At 40.4% G+C, this 16,080-nt stretch overlaps 1 protein-coding gene across 1 annotated transcript in view; it reads left to right on the plus strand.

Moving 5' to 3' along the window:
- The window catches only part of CDYL2 (chromodomain Y like 2), a 58,815-nt gene extending 53,146 nt beyond the window's left edge, over positions 1 to 5,669 (plus strand). The window contains exon 7 of the mRNA XM_035336849.1: positions 1,162 to 5,669. Within this exon, the coding sequence (XP_035192740.1) occupies positions 1,162 to 1,320 (159 nt within the window). The 3' untranslated portion in view covers positions 1,321 to 5,669. The remainder of the gene's footprint in view (positions 1 to 1,161) is intronic.
- The last annotated feature ends 10,411 nt before the right edge of the window (positions 5,670 to 16,080 follow it).

A 16,080-nucleotide genomic window follows, 5' to 3' on the forward strand; every position in this document is an offset into this window, starting at 1 on the left:
CTAACTTGTGGACTAGGACAAGAGTTAAAACTCTCCAAGACCAGGTTTACTCCCTGAGATCTTCAAACCAGGCTGAAGTCACAAAAATAGTACACGTGAGGAGCTCATGCAAATTCACCGTGGATACTTGTTCACAAACAGAGAAAATAAATGCGCCGGCCCGGCTACTTACAGTCAGTGCCATGTACTCGAGTTACAGAAACATTAATTTGGAATAGCAGTGTTGCAACCTAAAAGAGATAGGAACTGGGCTTAACATGTAGGTGTTGACATGGCTGAGGAGCAAATATACATCTTTGCCATTAGAGTTGTATTAGTTTACATTAAATCCAAAAAATCCAAATGGCCCCCCAAAAAATTAAATGGCCCCAAAATTCAGCAGTGTATGAATTATTACAGTTCTGTTTGGCTAGTTGGGTTCCTTGAGAGATACATATTTGCGTTATATATTAGAAAAGAAACTTACAGGAGGCAATCTCATTGGGTCCAAAAATGGTTCTTTGAGAAACAAGAGCTGTTCATGCCTTCAGGAACCTGCAGCAACTATGAAGGACCTGAGATTGGGCTTTCTGATGGAAAAACTCCAGTGATTTCTTATTACTGATTGCAGTAGGCTAAGCAAATCTACCTCCAGAACACTGTCAGGTGGTGTTTCTTTCAATTAACGCCCTTCTGTTATTAAATATTTCACTGTTACAAGTATTTAAGAAAATAAAGGTATTTGCAGTAAAAGCCCATTCCTCTTTGTTTCTGTTCTGGTACAGAAATGATGCATGGAGAACTGCTAAAGATGGACATCCACATTTGTCTTTCCATCCTCCATAGCCTTAAAGACTTTACTAATTAGATTACAGAAAACATTTTCATTTCAAGGGATCACATTTTCAACAGGAGGGAGTTCTCCTCCTAGTAATACTGCCTAGCAGACCTTCAATAAACCCAGGTCCTTCGGAACCCCTCATTCCTTAAAAATGTTGGCACTAATGCATAAACCTCGATCAGCCAGTGGGGTTATGGCTGTAAATCAGTTCTGATTTCTGTGCTCAGTGGAGTTATTTAGATCGGAAAATAGTGTCTGTAGTATAAAATGCTGTTCACACCATTATCCATAATAAGTTTATCAGATTTAGAATTAAATACTGAGCGATGTTTTGGCTTTAGGTATTGGAAGAGTCCAAGTGTCTCATGCGGAGCTTCCTGAAATCCGGCCTTGAAGATGTGAACGAGAAAGAGTGTCAGATGTTAAAACAGCTGTGGAGTTCTTCCAAAGGACTGGATTCGTTATTCAGCTACTTGCAAGACAAAATTTACGAAGTCTGATGTCTTGGCCTAACTTCAACAGAAAACGCTCCAGTTGTGACCAGAGTCAAACGTGTTTGAAAAGCAGAGGCAATGCATCATTGAGGAATTTGTGACAGTGTACCCTACTGCATATGGTTGTGTCGATTTCCTTGTGAGCTACACAGCTGCTTGTAGCTGGTTTGATTTCGTGTAACCGAGACGTAGGCAGGCTTGTTCAGTGCACATAATCTCTACAGAGGGCTGCATCTTTCAAACGCTCATCCCGACAGAAGTATACATTCCATGTGCTGAGAAGCACCCCCGAGGCCCAATAAGGCACACCATCGGCGAGGAGGTATTTTGTCTGTCCTTCTTAACTTATTCTTGCTGTCGCGACACATCTGGGCTGACACAGAGGGCTCAATCTAGGAACCAGGTCAGCGTAACATTTTGTAGACCCAAACACCATACTTTTGAAATGTTTTAATTATATTTTTTTCTAAGTTCTAACAGTGTAATGGAAAAATCTGGTAATTTATATGTATAATATGTAAAGTTAGGTTTACAAAAACTACTAGGATTTTTTTTCTTTGTTGAATTTATTTAACTTATTTATTTTGTGTTCATATTCAGCTGTTTATTGATCACGGATCTCATTTTCACACTTCCCTTGACTGAATTAATGGTATCACATGAGAATGCAAACACATTTTTAGCAGCAAAGTATGTAGAAAAATAAAGAGTATATGGAAAACACACAGCATGCTGTGGGCACTGCAAGAAACAGCCACGGGCGTGCTCCTGTATGTGTAAAATTGTACAAAAATCATGGAACTGATTCGTTTGCCAGGGTTAAGAGAAAAAAAAAAAAAAGTGGATTCTGAAATAGTGAGTCCCCCCTAAGTCTCTCTTCACTTTCTGCCTTCTCGAGGAGCACTGAAGGGCTTGCCAACAAGATGCTTCATTTACGTTTACTATATTCCTGTTAGGCGGATGTCAGTAACAGGGTGAGCGGTGCCGTCCCTTGGCATCGTACTGTTCTTCAGGTTTAGGCATCCCTATTTGGTCTGAAGTCTGAAAACCAATCCTTATGAGCCTTAGTCTAGTTGCCTGACTCCTCAGGTGTGAGACAATTTCTGCTCTGGAGGCCTTTGGGTGTGGGCCAGCAGTGTATATACACGGTGCTAGGTATCGAGCTAAGGGGAGGGAGAGGCTTTGTTTAGCTTCTCCCGGCTCTCCGCATCTGGCCACCCCACCACCTGGCTACAGCAACTTACGGCTATCCATAAAAGCAGTCTGCAATGAACAACAAAAACCCAACCTGCTTTTTTAGAAAGTGATCCTAGGACTTCTCAGTGGCACTGACTGACTTGGGAACACTGGATCCCTCTCCTTTCTTCCTTGCCAGCAAGGCAATTAACAAGGAACTAACCCGAGCATGCTCCATGACTTCAGCTGCCATTTTAGCACGCCCAAATTAAAGCCTCTTGAAGCAGAAGCTTTGCACATTTTTTTGCTCTGTAATTTCTGCACTTGCTCTCCATCCTTGCACTCAGTGTGTCGCTTATGGTTTCTGCTCTGCAAATGAGGCTGTTAGGTCTCATCCCTCCTGGTCTTTCCATTACGAGTTTCAACGAAGCCTTTGAAAAGTTAGCTAACAGGTGATTACAAGAAGCAGGAGCCTCAACACATCTTTATAACATTTCTTGTTCCACAAATAATTAGAAGAGCTGTTTCTATGGCCTAATTGTGCCACTGAATTTTAAGGAAATCATTACCCCGAAGGCAGGAGTTCTCATGGAACTTCTTCATTAAAAGATAAAATCTGCCTTCTAACCAGCCTGTTTAAATATTTCCAAGAAATCCTATCAAAACAGGTAACACCTTTTGAAGTGTCTGACACAATGCTCTCCCGAGCACCATCTGAGGTGACAGACAGCCCACCCGTTCTATATCAATACTCACTTATTTCCACGAGCTGCCAGCAATGCCCTGGAACTGCGGCAGCGCTGAGGCACCAGGACGGCACTCCCAGTCGGAGCAGAGGGGTTATGCAAGGGAAAACCACTCACCTGCACAAGGGTTTGCACAATCAGGCCTCCAGCATATGGCTTCAGAAGTTAAAAATAAATAAAAAGCAATGAAAATACCATGATTCCTCAATTTCCTTTATTTCCTTTCTTCCCGTCCAGAGAGCCATATCTCCTAGTCATTGTTAATAAGATGGTAGGAAGTTTATTTCAATACTATGCTTGGTTTTTGTAGATAAATATGGGAAAATTGCTCAGCAATGTGAAGGTATGCTTTCTATGTGAGATTTTCAAACAAAGAAGAATCATAAGTCGTTAGACCTTTAAAGTGCATCATTTCATCTGATTTTTCAAATGTCTGTATCTTAGCATTTTTTATGACAAAGGAATGGTTGAAATACATTTTCTATAATTATTTTTCCATTAAAGCAAGCGTTAACCATAGTTAACACTTTTAATTATTCATATCTATACAGTTACAGTCTAGTTTTCATGGAATCTATTTTCCCTTCAAGAAAAGAATAATAATGTCAAAAGCTTCTTTTCCAGTATTTAAAAATCAGAGTCAATTTTCTCTTGTGTTCCTGTCCTTACTAGGTATTCAGATATTTCAATGTACTGTACATATTAGTCTGGGTACCTTTACTAATATTCACAGTATTTAAGATTATAAATGCAATTTGTTGTTAAGTATGTTATTTTATTCTTGTGTAAATTGTTTTGTACAATCTTTAAAAATCTACAGTTTTGCATTTGTAGATATTAAAGGTAAGCAATTTATTTTGTGTTGTCCTGCATGTATATTTTTGCTGTAGATAAGTGTTGCTTAGTTTACTATTTCAGTACATTTCTGTTTAAATGAATAAGCTTACAAACTTTAATACAGTATATATTTTCAGAATATAAACTTTTATATTTCTGTGGTAGGTTAGGGTATGCGTTTTAGGCAATCTTTTTCACTACTATTAACTGTTCTTTTAATCTATAATATAATGGTTTTGTGCCAATAGTTTTTTCATTAGAATAAAATGCTCTTTTAATGTTAGGGATAAACAGACCATTTTGTTTGGGGTTTGTTTTGTTTTGTTATTTTTTTTTTAATTATTTTGCCAGCATTTACAGTTTTAAATGTAATTTATAAATGTATTGCATTTGTGAATAAGCCTTACCATTAGGTACAAGAAATCTTTAAAGCTACATAATTCTTATGTAGTAGTAAGGACTTCCCCAAATGATTGCTGTAAGAAAGTTAGCAAATCAGAGTACAGGGCCTTAAGTTTTTCTTGTGAAAAGGATAATACGGGTTGTTTATTTGAACAACATAGTTAGACTAGACAGCGTGGGCTTTGTTATATATAAACTGTGCATTTGTGCTCCCAACCACAGTAGTTTAATCTCAGGCTTTGTGTGGCTGGGTCTATAAAAGTCAAATCTGGCTAAAGCCACCACTCGTTAGGAGACACTAAAGAAGTTTACATAAGAGACTTATAGACAATCTTAATCATAGTACATTTGGGTACTCGCTATCCTAGATGTGTTATCTGTGTCTGCCCAATTAACCGTATGTTTTAAGCCATATTAAATCTCTTTACTGCTACTTTAAATACTACACTGAAAGTCATTCACTAGCTTGCTTACTCACGGACGGGATTTCAATTTTTAGTGAATAAAAATATTATGCCTTCCATGAAAACAAAGGACCAAAGAATTGCATTAATCTAACAAAGCATTAGTTCCTTAGCCAGTGAACTACTTGGACATTCGTACTGAAGATCAAATAGTCTCTTTCTGCTACGAACACTGTATTCTCATCTACGTCGAGTGTAAGGGGAAAAGATGTATCCACTGACCTATTGGGAAAGGAGTGACGTTCAGCTAGGATGGCATGTCTATTGGTAAGGCTTATTACCAAACCTCTGAGATGAAGCAAAGAACCAAAAATTCACAAATTATGTCAATGTAAATTTATTTTCAGAACTTGCACAAGTAACTAATTGTAGAACTTTGCAAATTAGGCCCTTAAGTTATTTTGTCAGAACGCCATGGAACAGACTACAACAGTTTCTAATATTTGTAATGACAAGTACATATTATAATATTATAAGGGTACAGGCACCCCTATATCACAGTGTTGTAAATATTTTCTGAAACTGGTACAGTACTGAGGGACTTGTATCTTCTGATATATCAAATATTGACTGTCTAGATCAAATTGTACACAATTTATTTGTTGATGGTCCTGTAACTAGTGTATGGACACATTTCTGGGTGCCTTAGAAGTTGTATTTTTCATGTGTGTTAATATGCAGTATTTATACATTGTGAGAAGCTGCTTTGAATAAAAACATTGAAACTTCATTTCACTGCGGTGATTTCCAGCTTTATGTAATTGGATTGAAGGGGATAAATAGTAGGCACAGACTCAAACATTACAGATATTGCTTTATATATGATAAAGTTATTCACAAGCTCTTGCCTTTTCAAGAAAGTAAGCATACAATGAGCTTTTTAAAAGAGAAAATAAATTTAGAACTATTTTTTTACGGAACAAAAAAAAAAAAAAAAAAGTATAAATGCTTCAATAAGAACTCCCAGAACTCATTCATCATGATCAATCTTACAATTTCATGATCAAATCCAAGAAAACCACCGAGGACCGTCTTATAAATGTATTCCTAGGACAGCTTCTACAGCACTATGAGTACCACTATTGACACGTACGTATCACCTAGAGCATATCCGCTCAGAACCACCTACTGCATACAGAGTTTCGGCCCCACAGGAGGGAATTTGCATTTGAAGTGCTGTCTGCCAAGGAGGTCTGAATTCAGCCAGAACCCCCTTTGTTCGGCTTTAAGCATCCCTGAGTGCTGTTTCAATCATGTACTGCCCATGACTGCAAGAGTAGCTAAGAAACTTGTCCTGGGGCAGAAGAGGAAGGCTATTTTTACAGGGAGACAGCGTTATCCAAAGGGAGACAGCGTTATGCAAACGCCTACCCAGCAAGAGCTGAAACAATGACATACACTTGACTCAAAGGGCAACAACCATGGTCTAACAATTACATTGGTTAGCTCTAACACGACAGACACTGTTAGTAAAAACTGTGGTCAGCTATTTAGAGCAGAGGGTTAGGCAATTTAGTCTTGCTTCACATCAACAAAACCAATTATTTATTATAATGACTCTTGTCATGAATTAATTTGAGTTTACACTCGACTGTAAGCGATGTGCACATGCTGAAGGAGTTATGACACCTTCCTCATCTAAACATTGTACTGGTAAGGTTTGATCTTAACATAGAATGCCAACATTTTATTTTTAAGTAGATCATTTTAGTGGAAAGTAAAAAAAAATCTTTAATATTAAAAATCCACTTAAATCTTACGAATTCAGTTTTTAATTAGCAAGGTAAGTGTTGGTCCTTGTGGTCGTAAATTCACGTACCAACAGAGGGTAAGTCAGAGTATTTAAAGAGGACTGCAACACTAATTAGACACCAGACTAGTTTATGAATTGCACATAGAAGAGTGCAGGCAGGCATCCATTCTACTTGCTTTGAGATCTCCAAAGTACTCAAACAGGCCAAAACACTATATAAACTACAATGCGCCATTTCTCATTTTGGGTTCTGACTAACAGACAGGAACAATATTGCATATGGAAAGGACAAGGAGAGGCTTTGAATCAGCAAGTGCAAGCACATGAGAAAAGCAGGGAAATGCCTTTCTATAGGCAGGGCACTGAAAGCAAATCAAGTCTCAGGGGCTGATCTTGAAGGACGTTTGGTCGAGGAGGAGAAAGTCAAAGGGTGAAATTCACCTCTCCCCGGTGCCCTATTTTTCATGTAAGAAGATCAGAAGATCGTACAATTTAATAACGTGATGCATCTGTTTATGATTCTTCTGTCTGACTTTTCCACAAAAACAACCTACCGTCATAGCATGGAGAGTTTCAAATTAAGAAAACCAGAGTAACAAACTGTGCTAGAATTCAAACTATTTAAATTGTGCTAGCAACACTTTGCCTTAATTTATACTCTCCTCAGTTTTACAAAATTTGCGCATTACAGAGGTACAGTAAAAATAAAGCCCTTCAGAGCTTTGCTGGATACTAATTATTAAGTCCATTTGGCCTGACATGGTAATTTTCACCTGGAGCTGTCAAGAAGTGCTATGGGAGAACGAAAGGAATTTTCATTTCAGAAAAAGGAAACATTTATTGTTTAGTAGGGAATAAATGACTTAACACAGAGCACGAAGCAAGGACCAGAAATGCACAAGAAGCAATGGAGACTTTATGCAAAGTTTCTACCAGTGTAAGACCTAGGTTTCTGCTACAGACTGGTTCCACGGGAACATCTAAACACATATATGATCTCCAGCTATATGGTATTGGAAAGTGACCCTCATTTATTTTGAACAATTTACGGAATGCAATCCTTATCCAACTTGGTGCAAAAACAGTAATGCTGCTTAATGAGTCAGGAGCAATCCTAGCAATTACATTTTCACCTGTCCACCAGTGAGTTTCCATGTGTCCAGCGAACACCCTCCTTCCACAAGGAGAGGCCATGTGTCTGCAGTGACAGACACAGCACTGTCCGTGCCACCTCATGTCCCATTCCTAGCAAAAACAGTGCATCGGGACCCCACTGGAAACCTGTAGCTCCCACAACGCCTTCCCCACAATACACAAACCAGATACCACAGAAGTTGGTAATGCAGAAGTTACTTAAAAACTCCTCAGCTTAATTATATTGCTTTTCCTTGATCTACTGATTTGTTCCAATGCCAGGAAGTGATCTAAGTCAAAATCCACCAACATCAATGGAGAGCTTCCTTCCCACTTCAGTTACTTCTAGATCAAGTCCAGTGGCTGACAGACACTACTGCCAACTCCTTCAGCACAACAGTGCTGGGAATATCTGGTAGTCATCTTCCTTGAAAAATAACGTGGCACATGAGGCAAAGCTCCACATCTTTTCTTCAAAACTTAATACCATTGGCTAAGAAATTTTTAATGAAGTAAAACATTTTCCATTTTATCACTGATTCTTGTTAGGAGGAAGAGGTACTCTACTATGTCTTAACTTCCTTCAACTTTTCAGTCACGTTTACTAGTTTGAATTCTGGATGACTATGTAACTCACGTCATTCATCGGTCATAGGAATATGTTGGTGCACAACTACAAAAATGAAAATGCTCTTTGCAATTAAGGATCATGTTTGGAAAAGGGGCTATTGAACTACCACTGCCTCCTAAGACATTAGATAAAAAACTGCATGTGACATTAGAGGTTCTGTAATGAAAAATGATTTCAACAGTAAGCAGCAAACTGGACTTGTTAGGATTAAGTTACTTACTATTATCGAGAAGTAAGTTATTCACAGACATCCAGAAACGTGTTTCTGGAGCGTCTGTAATAAGTGCTACGATTTCTATCACTACAAAAAGATCAGCATTTTCATACTGCTGCCCTGCCAGCCTTTTGGTTAGTGATTACCCGTGCAGCCTACCAGGCTCTAGGGTACTCATTTTGTACAAGAGGTTCTTTAAATGGATAAAGGCTTTCACATAAAACTCTTCCCGTGCCTAATTATTCAAGATCTGCATTATCTTAGCCTCTCATTTGTTTATTTTGTATGCAGCTGCAGTGAGCTGTTTGTCAGGGACTCAGACTCCAGCGCACAATTCCCTCCAAGGCCACTTTTTGCCATTAGGCTCATAATGAGCAACCACTCGAACCTGCAGCCAGCCGTGCTGCCAAGGGACTCCCTGCTGTTCCAGGGGTAGGGGTCAAATGAGCACGGCTTTGCTGATAGGCAGCAGCATGCCCACTGCTTGCCATGTGGAGTATGGAGCCAGCAATTGCTCGACCCTAATCCTCCCTTTATTTCTTAAAACTAGCCTTAATAATATCAGTGGTCCAGCCCTCTGTGGGATTTCCTGCCACAATGACCTTGCATCACTCCTCTGTGCAGGGCTGCTCCTGGAACGACATCCAAAGAAATGTAAGCTGCTAACTATAAAGCAACCTGGAAGTTTCTTATGCCAGTGGCCAGGCTCATCCAAAAACAGCAATGGACAACATGATCATAACATCCCTGCTGTCTCCAGCACCACGCTGTGCCTGGATTAGCCAGACCAGAAAAACAGGACCTTTTCTTTTTCATGTACTTACATGCAACAGGATAAAAGATAGACGTATTTTCCTGTGTGCCAATGTGATGCCTATTGGAAAGAAATACTTCCAAACACACTGGTAAGATTCATCTTCCAGACGTGGCTGTCAGCAGCTAGAACACAGACACAGGTCCTCGCTACGTAAAATTTGCTAAAATAGAGTCACTTATGCTACAGTCTACTGAAAGGCTAAAAGTGAACCAGAAGGGAATAGGCTGCAATACAGCTGATTTAAGGGTGAAAGCTTTTCCTAGCCATTTCAATTAGGTATGAGAAGACCCGACAGCACTCCATGCGTGATCAGAGCGCTCCGCAAACACCCACCACAACCGCGGGTGGCCCCGTGCCAACTGGCTGGTGAGTCAGCAGCCAGGGCAGGGAATCAAGTGTCAAGAATGCATTTAACCCTCACTCCAGACAACGCTTTTCTTACGAACAGAATGAAAACACTCTATAAAAAGAAAAAAATAATAATAATGGATTTTACTCTCCACTAGTACAGGAAACCATCTCAATTTTCCTCCGACTTGCAGAGGCTCTCAAGTTTTAATGCAGGAGAAGTGCTTAAGAAAATAGTAATCAGCAAACCGATAAAAAAGAGGTTTATGAACATGCATCAGTCCAGCCCTACAATCCTTCTTCTGACAAACCTCCCACTAACAACCCTCCAAGGCTGAGTTCAGAAGGGTTTCACGAGGGCTTTATAATCTATAACACTAAATACTCGCACAGACAGAAAAAGGAGTCCATTTTCCTCCAAAAAACACAGTTCAACTGACCTGTCGTATTCCCAAAGGAATATCTGTGCATGCTGCTTGGCTTCACAGTATTCTGGTGGAGTGCTTGATGAAATCATGAGATTTCCTAAATCATTTTTAAACTAATCCCTCTTAAGAAATTCCCCACTGAAGCATCACTTTGCAAGACCACCCTTGATTTTCTATTCACAATAGGAAAAAAAAATAAAAGGATAAAAAGATTGAGGATTAAAAAAATTTAAAAAGACTCGAAAGAGGACCCAATCCTCCACCTGAAAATCTCAACACTCATTTACAAGGTTGTTAAACACGGCCAAACCAGAATGGCAGCATTTTATACCGACTTTCTTACTCACTCTTTGCAGGTGCATAAACCACAGTGGACACCTATGGAGGAGGGGAGGGGAAGGGGGGGGGGGGGGGGAAGCCTCTACTTACTGCCTTCACAGTGTTAGGTAAGGGTAATTATCCTTCCAGCTACCCCATTAATGCATATGGCTTCCAGCTAAAGGCTGAGAACAGCTACCTGGGCCGTGCCTCATGCTGCTCAGTCCTACAAACACCGACACAAATGAGTAATTTCTTCACACGTTGCCCCACTGAACCCACAGCCTGAGCCATCTTCTACAGGAATTCAACACAGGGCTGGTAACACCCATGTAGTGTTATTGTTCGTCCTGCCCTGGATTAAGGCTGGACTGTGAAACTAGTTTGTACGGCCATCTGATGTGTGGCCAGGTGGAAATATTCACAGTTGGCTTCCCCAGACAGATCTATGACAGAATTTTTCTCCCATCTATCAGCCCTTGTAAAGCCTAAGCCCAAAGTTTAGAGACAACCATCACCTATGGTAAGGAGAGGAGCCCTGCCAAACCCTGCTGCAGGGGCTGAAAGGATTTTTACCCCGACCCTCAACCCTGTCCCTCCTCCAGGCAGTGGCACCCGTAGCAGAAGCTTTAGATGAGACAGCCACATCTGCACCAAAGATACATTTGAGCTGACTGTGAGCTCAGCCAGTGGATAAAAACCTAAGACACCTGAAGACGGCAGCCTCCCACCGAGGCACACAGCACCAAGGTGGTTATCTCTCAACACTGCATCCCCTCCCACCAGCACCGTATAGAACTATAAATATATATGTACAGAACTGGACTGGGAATACAGAAGTATGACCAAAGAATAGCTCTGATGGGAAACCAACATCAGTTACTGTGAGTGATCCCGTCTTGGCTCCCACTTGGCTTACACAAGTGTGAAAACAGAATCAGGTTCTGCAGAACTCCAGTTCTGAAAGCAAATTTCCTGCGTACGATGGTAAATTCCTCCATCTGAAATTCATAAGGGAAGAGGAATGTAAAAGATCGTCAGCTTGCAGTATTATGCTTGCAGTTTATGGAAGGAAATCATGACACATCTTTCCTGTATGCCGAAAGCTCTGAGAAATCTTCCAACATCACCCCAGCACTACTTCCTAAGAATCAGTCCTGCAGAACTCCAGAGCACTGCTCCATATACCCAGCACTCCACCAAAAAAAGTCTTAAAAAGTTTACCAGTTACAAACAGAACACGATTTGCCTGTTCCTGCACTTCTATACCCAAACTCCTTTGTGTGCACACCTCAGTATAGGAAATAAAACCTATAGGTTATACTCTTTGCAACACACTGAGAAAGGTAGGGCAGTACGAGACCCGAGGAAACAGCACAAGAAGTGGCACCACAAGACAGATGCAATGGCTGATTTAGCAGCAGAAGAATCTGAACACTTTACAACGTGGAAACGTTGCATACAGGCTCTTCACCCAGATAAGGATGTGAATTATTGTTGAGAATTTTATTTATATGTCTCTGCAATTTTTATGCAGAAAGCATAAGCAGGGGGTGTTTTAAATAATTTCAGATACTCGGCACTAAATAAGTGGCTCACTTTCAAAAAACAGCCAAGAAAAAACATCCCACAGAATGTCAAATATTCCTTCAAATGGGGAGACAGATTTCATCAGGACGGATGCTTAAGTGGGAATAAATCTTAGTACAGGGACTGTTTGCAGCAATAGTTGTTAATTAAGTAGTAAAGTACTAATAAAAGCTTTAGTCAGGTTGTATTTAAATAGCACTATAATAATATGTAATTACTAAAAAAGTGCAAAAACATTCAGCAATAGACTGCATTAATTTTCGTGCACTTTGCAAATCCCTTTAAAACCCAAAAGGATTCCAGTGTGCACTGCCCAGTGTGCACGTGCTCCAGGTCACAGAGGAGGGGCTCTTGTTGCAAAGCACACCTTCTGTAACAAGAGCTACACAAGTTAAAAGAAAAAGGATATTTAAAACACTGAAAAAGACAAGCTACAAGCACCAAGGAGTTCCACTGTAAAGGGACTGAAATGAAAAAATATATATATTTTGATTCATATTCTTAACAAAAGAACAAATTAGTACACAGTAGCAGTGATGCCAGCAGCTCTTCTGCATAGTCATAATGAAAAACCCCCAAGGAAACAAGGAAGAGCTTGTCAGGAAGCCCGTGTGCTGAACAGGCAGTGGGTGACACAGCAGAAACCTGTTCCCAACACGACTCTGCAAAGGGTAAGGCATTCAAGGCGAGAGTGAACTTTGTAGTGGAGGCACCAAAATGTTTTGCTAAGGCTAGCTACGGTTAGGTAGGTAGATTTCTGTGTGTAAGCAAAAAGTGCAGTAAGGAAAAAAACTCAGCACAGTCAGGATTAATTACAACCATAAGAAATTGCTAATACTTAAAACTGAAAACTATGTTAATGAAGATAAAAGGGTCAGGGGAATAAAAAAGTGTAAGGATGAAGCTGAAGTGCAGTCCCACAAAACTGCAATCATAGCAGAAACGAAATACAATCTACTGGAGTGAAAACTGTTGGTAATGTATTTACATTATTTTCTTTAGAAGATAACAACCCATGACACCAAGTACAGGGACATTTTGATTTTCTAACAGCTCCTCTTTCTGCTGACATGAGTTCTCTACTTGTGGTATAAATGCAATAACCACCTGACACCCAGAGCTGCTCTCAGAACCTCAGTACCCCACAGTAAGAGCCATTGGTGTCTTTAAGACTACCTAACAATATACTGCTGTGAACATGGGCCCTGGTTCCAGAAAAGGTGCTGCTTGTTCTTAATTCTAAGCTTAAGTAACATTCATACAACGCGATGATGACAGATATTTTATACACGTACACAGTAATTTGAAATTTTATTTTTAATCTGTGTTAAATGAAAGCTTGGCAGGCCACTGCAGCCTAAATTATTTTATGATGTGCAAACCAACATGGCACATTTCTGCGCCATCAGAACCCTCAGATTTCTTGAGGCCCCAGTTTCACATGCTTTTAAGACAAGCATTATGATGGCATCGAGGGGCTCCTTCCAAGTCGAAGGAAACAGGGCCTTTCCTCATGCCATTTATTCAAAATTTGCATTAATGGAAATTAGGTACCAAATTCACACAACTGCTTTGGAGAACCCGTCTTCTGTGTCTTCACTGGCGTTTTTTCTCTGTGTTCAGGCAAACTCTGTTAATTTAGAATTATGCCAATCTTTTAAAAAACAACACTCTTCTGAGCTGAGGCAGCATTTTGAGCATGTGTGCAGTGACACAGCTACCAGACAGTCATGTTTTTCTCATGTTTTGCCTATGTTATACCTGCATATGATCTGTAAGACATTACATCACAGGTTGTTTTTGTTTTTAATGAAAGCAGCAGACCGCGGGTTATATGCATAGAAATAGCTGCCTTTTAAAACAGGAGGAAGGTCTCTTTCATTTGCCAAGAAGAATGGTACATTTTTTAGATTCAAATCTGACCTGAAACACTACAAAAATAGGTCATCTTCAACTGCTATGAAAGGAATTACAACCAACAAAGTACAAAAAGCAAACCCCACATGCTTGCAGTGAGGTTCTCAGCCTGCAACTCAATTAATGCCCTGAAATAAGAACATTTTGATTCTGTGAGAATTCCCAGTTTTCACTGTGTAAAACCCACACTTTGAACATTAAGGAAGATGACATTTATATTATAGGAGGATGATTTGCATCAGGTTAATGTTCTACCTTGTGAACAAATTACCAGGGAAGAGCCTCCCCGTGTCATAAAAGCGGCTTTTTTCCTTGGGATTCAGAAGGCTGATTTCAGCGGGTAACTGAGTCATCCAGGAGACCGCTGAGCAGCAGCGCCAGCCAAGAAATAAAGATTAGGTTGCATCTGCTGCTGCTCAGTTCTGTGCCTTGCGTTTCCCCAAATCGACCTCTAGTTAGTCACCACACTGCCCAGGACTCGCCTGCCCAATGCTCCCAGCAGCTTGTTTTCCAGCTGTGCTGATGCACAAAGCCACACTGCTGGAGCAGAGCCGGAAGCTCACTCCTGCTCTCCCAGGCAAATGCCCCAATCCCTCAGCCACAGCCATAGGATCCCTCTCTCCCTGGCCTACTGACCATCTAGCGGCTCTTTGCAAAGCAAAACCTTTTTAATAGCAGGTTCAGAGAAAGCCTTTCGTCACTGGTAAGTGTGCTGTTCACTGTCTGGGGTGTACCTTTGGATGTTGCAGGAGGTAGATTTGTCCACTGAGCAGGTCAGGGTACTACAGCTACAGCTTCCACATTCTGGGGAAAAAAAGAAAATAATAACAATAATAATAAAAGCTATGATAATGAAGAGACACTACCTACTGTTCTCCAGTGAGCTTTTCACAATTTTATCGAGTTTTCCTGCTTGGTTACAGATACCCTGCTCAGACATCTAACCTGTGCGGCTACCTCAGCACCTAACCTGCTGTGGATCCTTAACCTCAAGACTCAGGCACTGAAACGCGGGCCAGGGTAAGACCTAAATTCCCGATGTGGATTTAGCTCACAGACTCAGGTCTTCAAGTTTCCAACATGAAAAGCAATCAATTAGGGATTTTAAACCAGAGGTTATTGCAGCCCAAGAGGAGGGCTGCCCACTCACCTCCACCCAACAGCCCCTCTTAAAAATACACAAAGCAATTTTAAAACCCCAAGGAATGACCCGGGTTAAATGATCTGTGAGGGTGGAAGACTGAGAGGTGTTTGTACATGACCAGTCATTTACCAGACAAATATTAGATGCTCTATTACAATCTTTAATCATATTTATGAGAAATTTCTCCCCAAATTAAACTCCAGCCAATAGAGCTGAACTCAGACACATCCCAGCAGATGCAATTTCCTCTCCCTTGTTTACAATATATGCTAGTTACAATCTAGTAGTTATTTTTCTTGTGGGCATACGTGCACTTCTAAATGCATCAGTACCTTTGCATTTGAAAGCCAGCTTACAGAGAGAAAACAAGTAAGTGTGTTAGGGTGGTGGCACACCTGCTGTACAAAATGCAGGCTCAGTTCTCTGCTCCAGCAAAACCTGCAGTGTGACATCTGAACTGGTTCTAGTCTCTAACTGCAAAGATATTTAGGTATGGTCACCGAAATTGTCTACACCAGACTGGATCAACAAAGCACCTTACTCCACTACCAGTTTCCTCTTCCAACCAAATTTCTGTGCTAAGCTCCAAAACTGGTCAACTGGTTAAGGCAAAAGAGAGACAATAAATATATACATATATTTTTAAAGCTCAGATACCAGGGATGAAGCTGTATTTTTGTTCCATACAAGCATACCACTCTACATTTGCATGACTGTATTTTTCTGAGGCATGAAGGTTCCTCTGAAAAAAAACCATCTCACAGACTAACCATTCATCCACACAGGAGATAAGTGTGGAGCTAGAAATTTAATAAAATGCAAAATAAAGTGACTGAGAAATTAGTCA

This window comes from Oxyura jamaicensis, chromosome 11 (assembly GCF_011077185.1).
Source record: "Oxyura jamaicensis isolate SHBP4307 breed ruddy duck chromosome 11, BPBGC_Ojam_1.0, whole genome shotgun sequence".
Classification (NCBI taxonomy): domain Eukaryota; kingdom Metazoa; phylum Chordata; class Aves; order Anseriformes; family Anatidae; genus Oxyura; species Oxyura jamaicensis.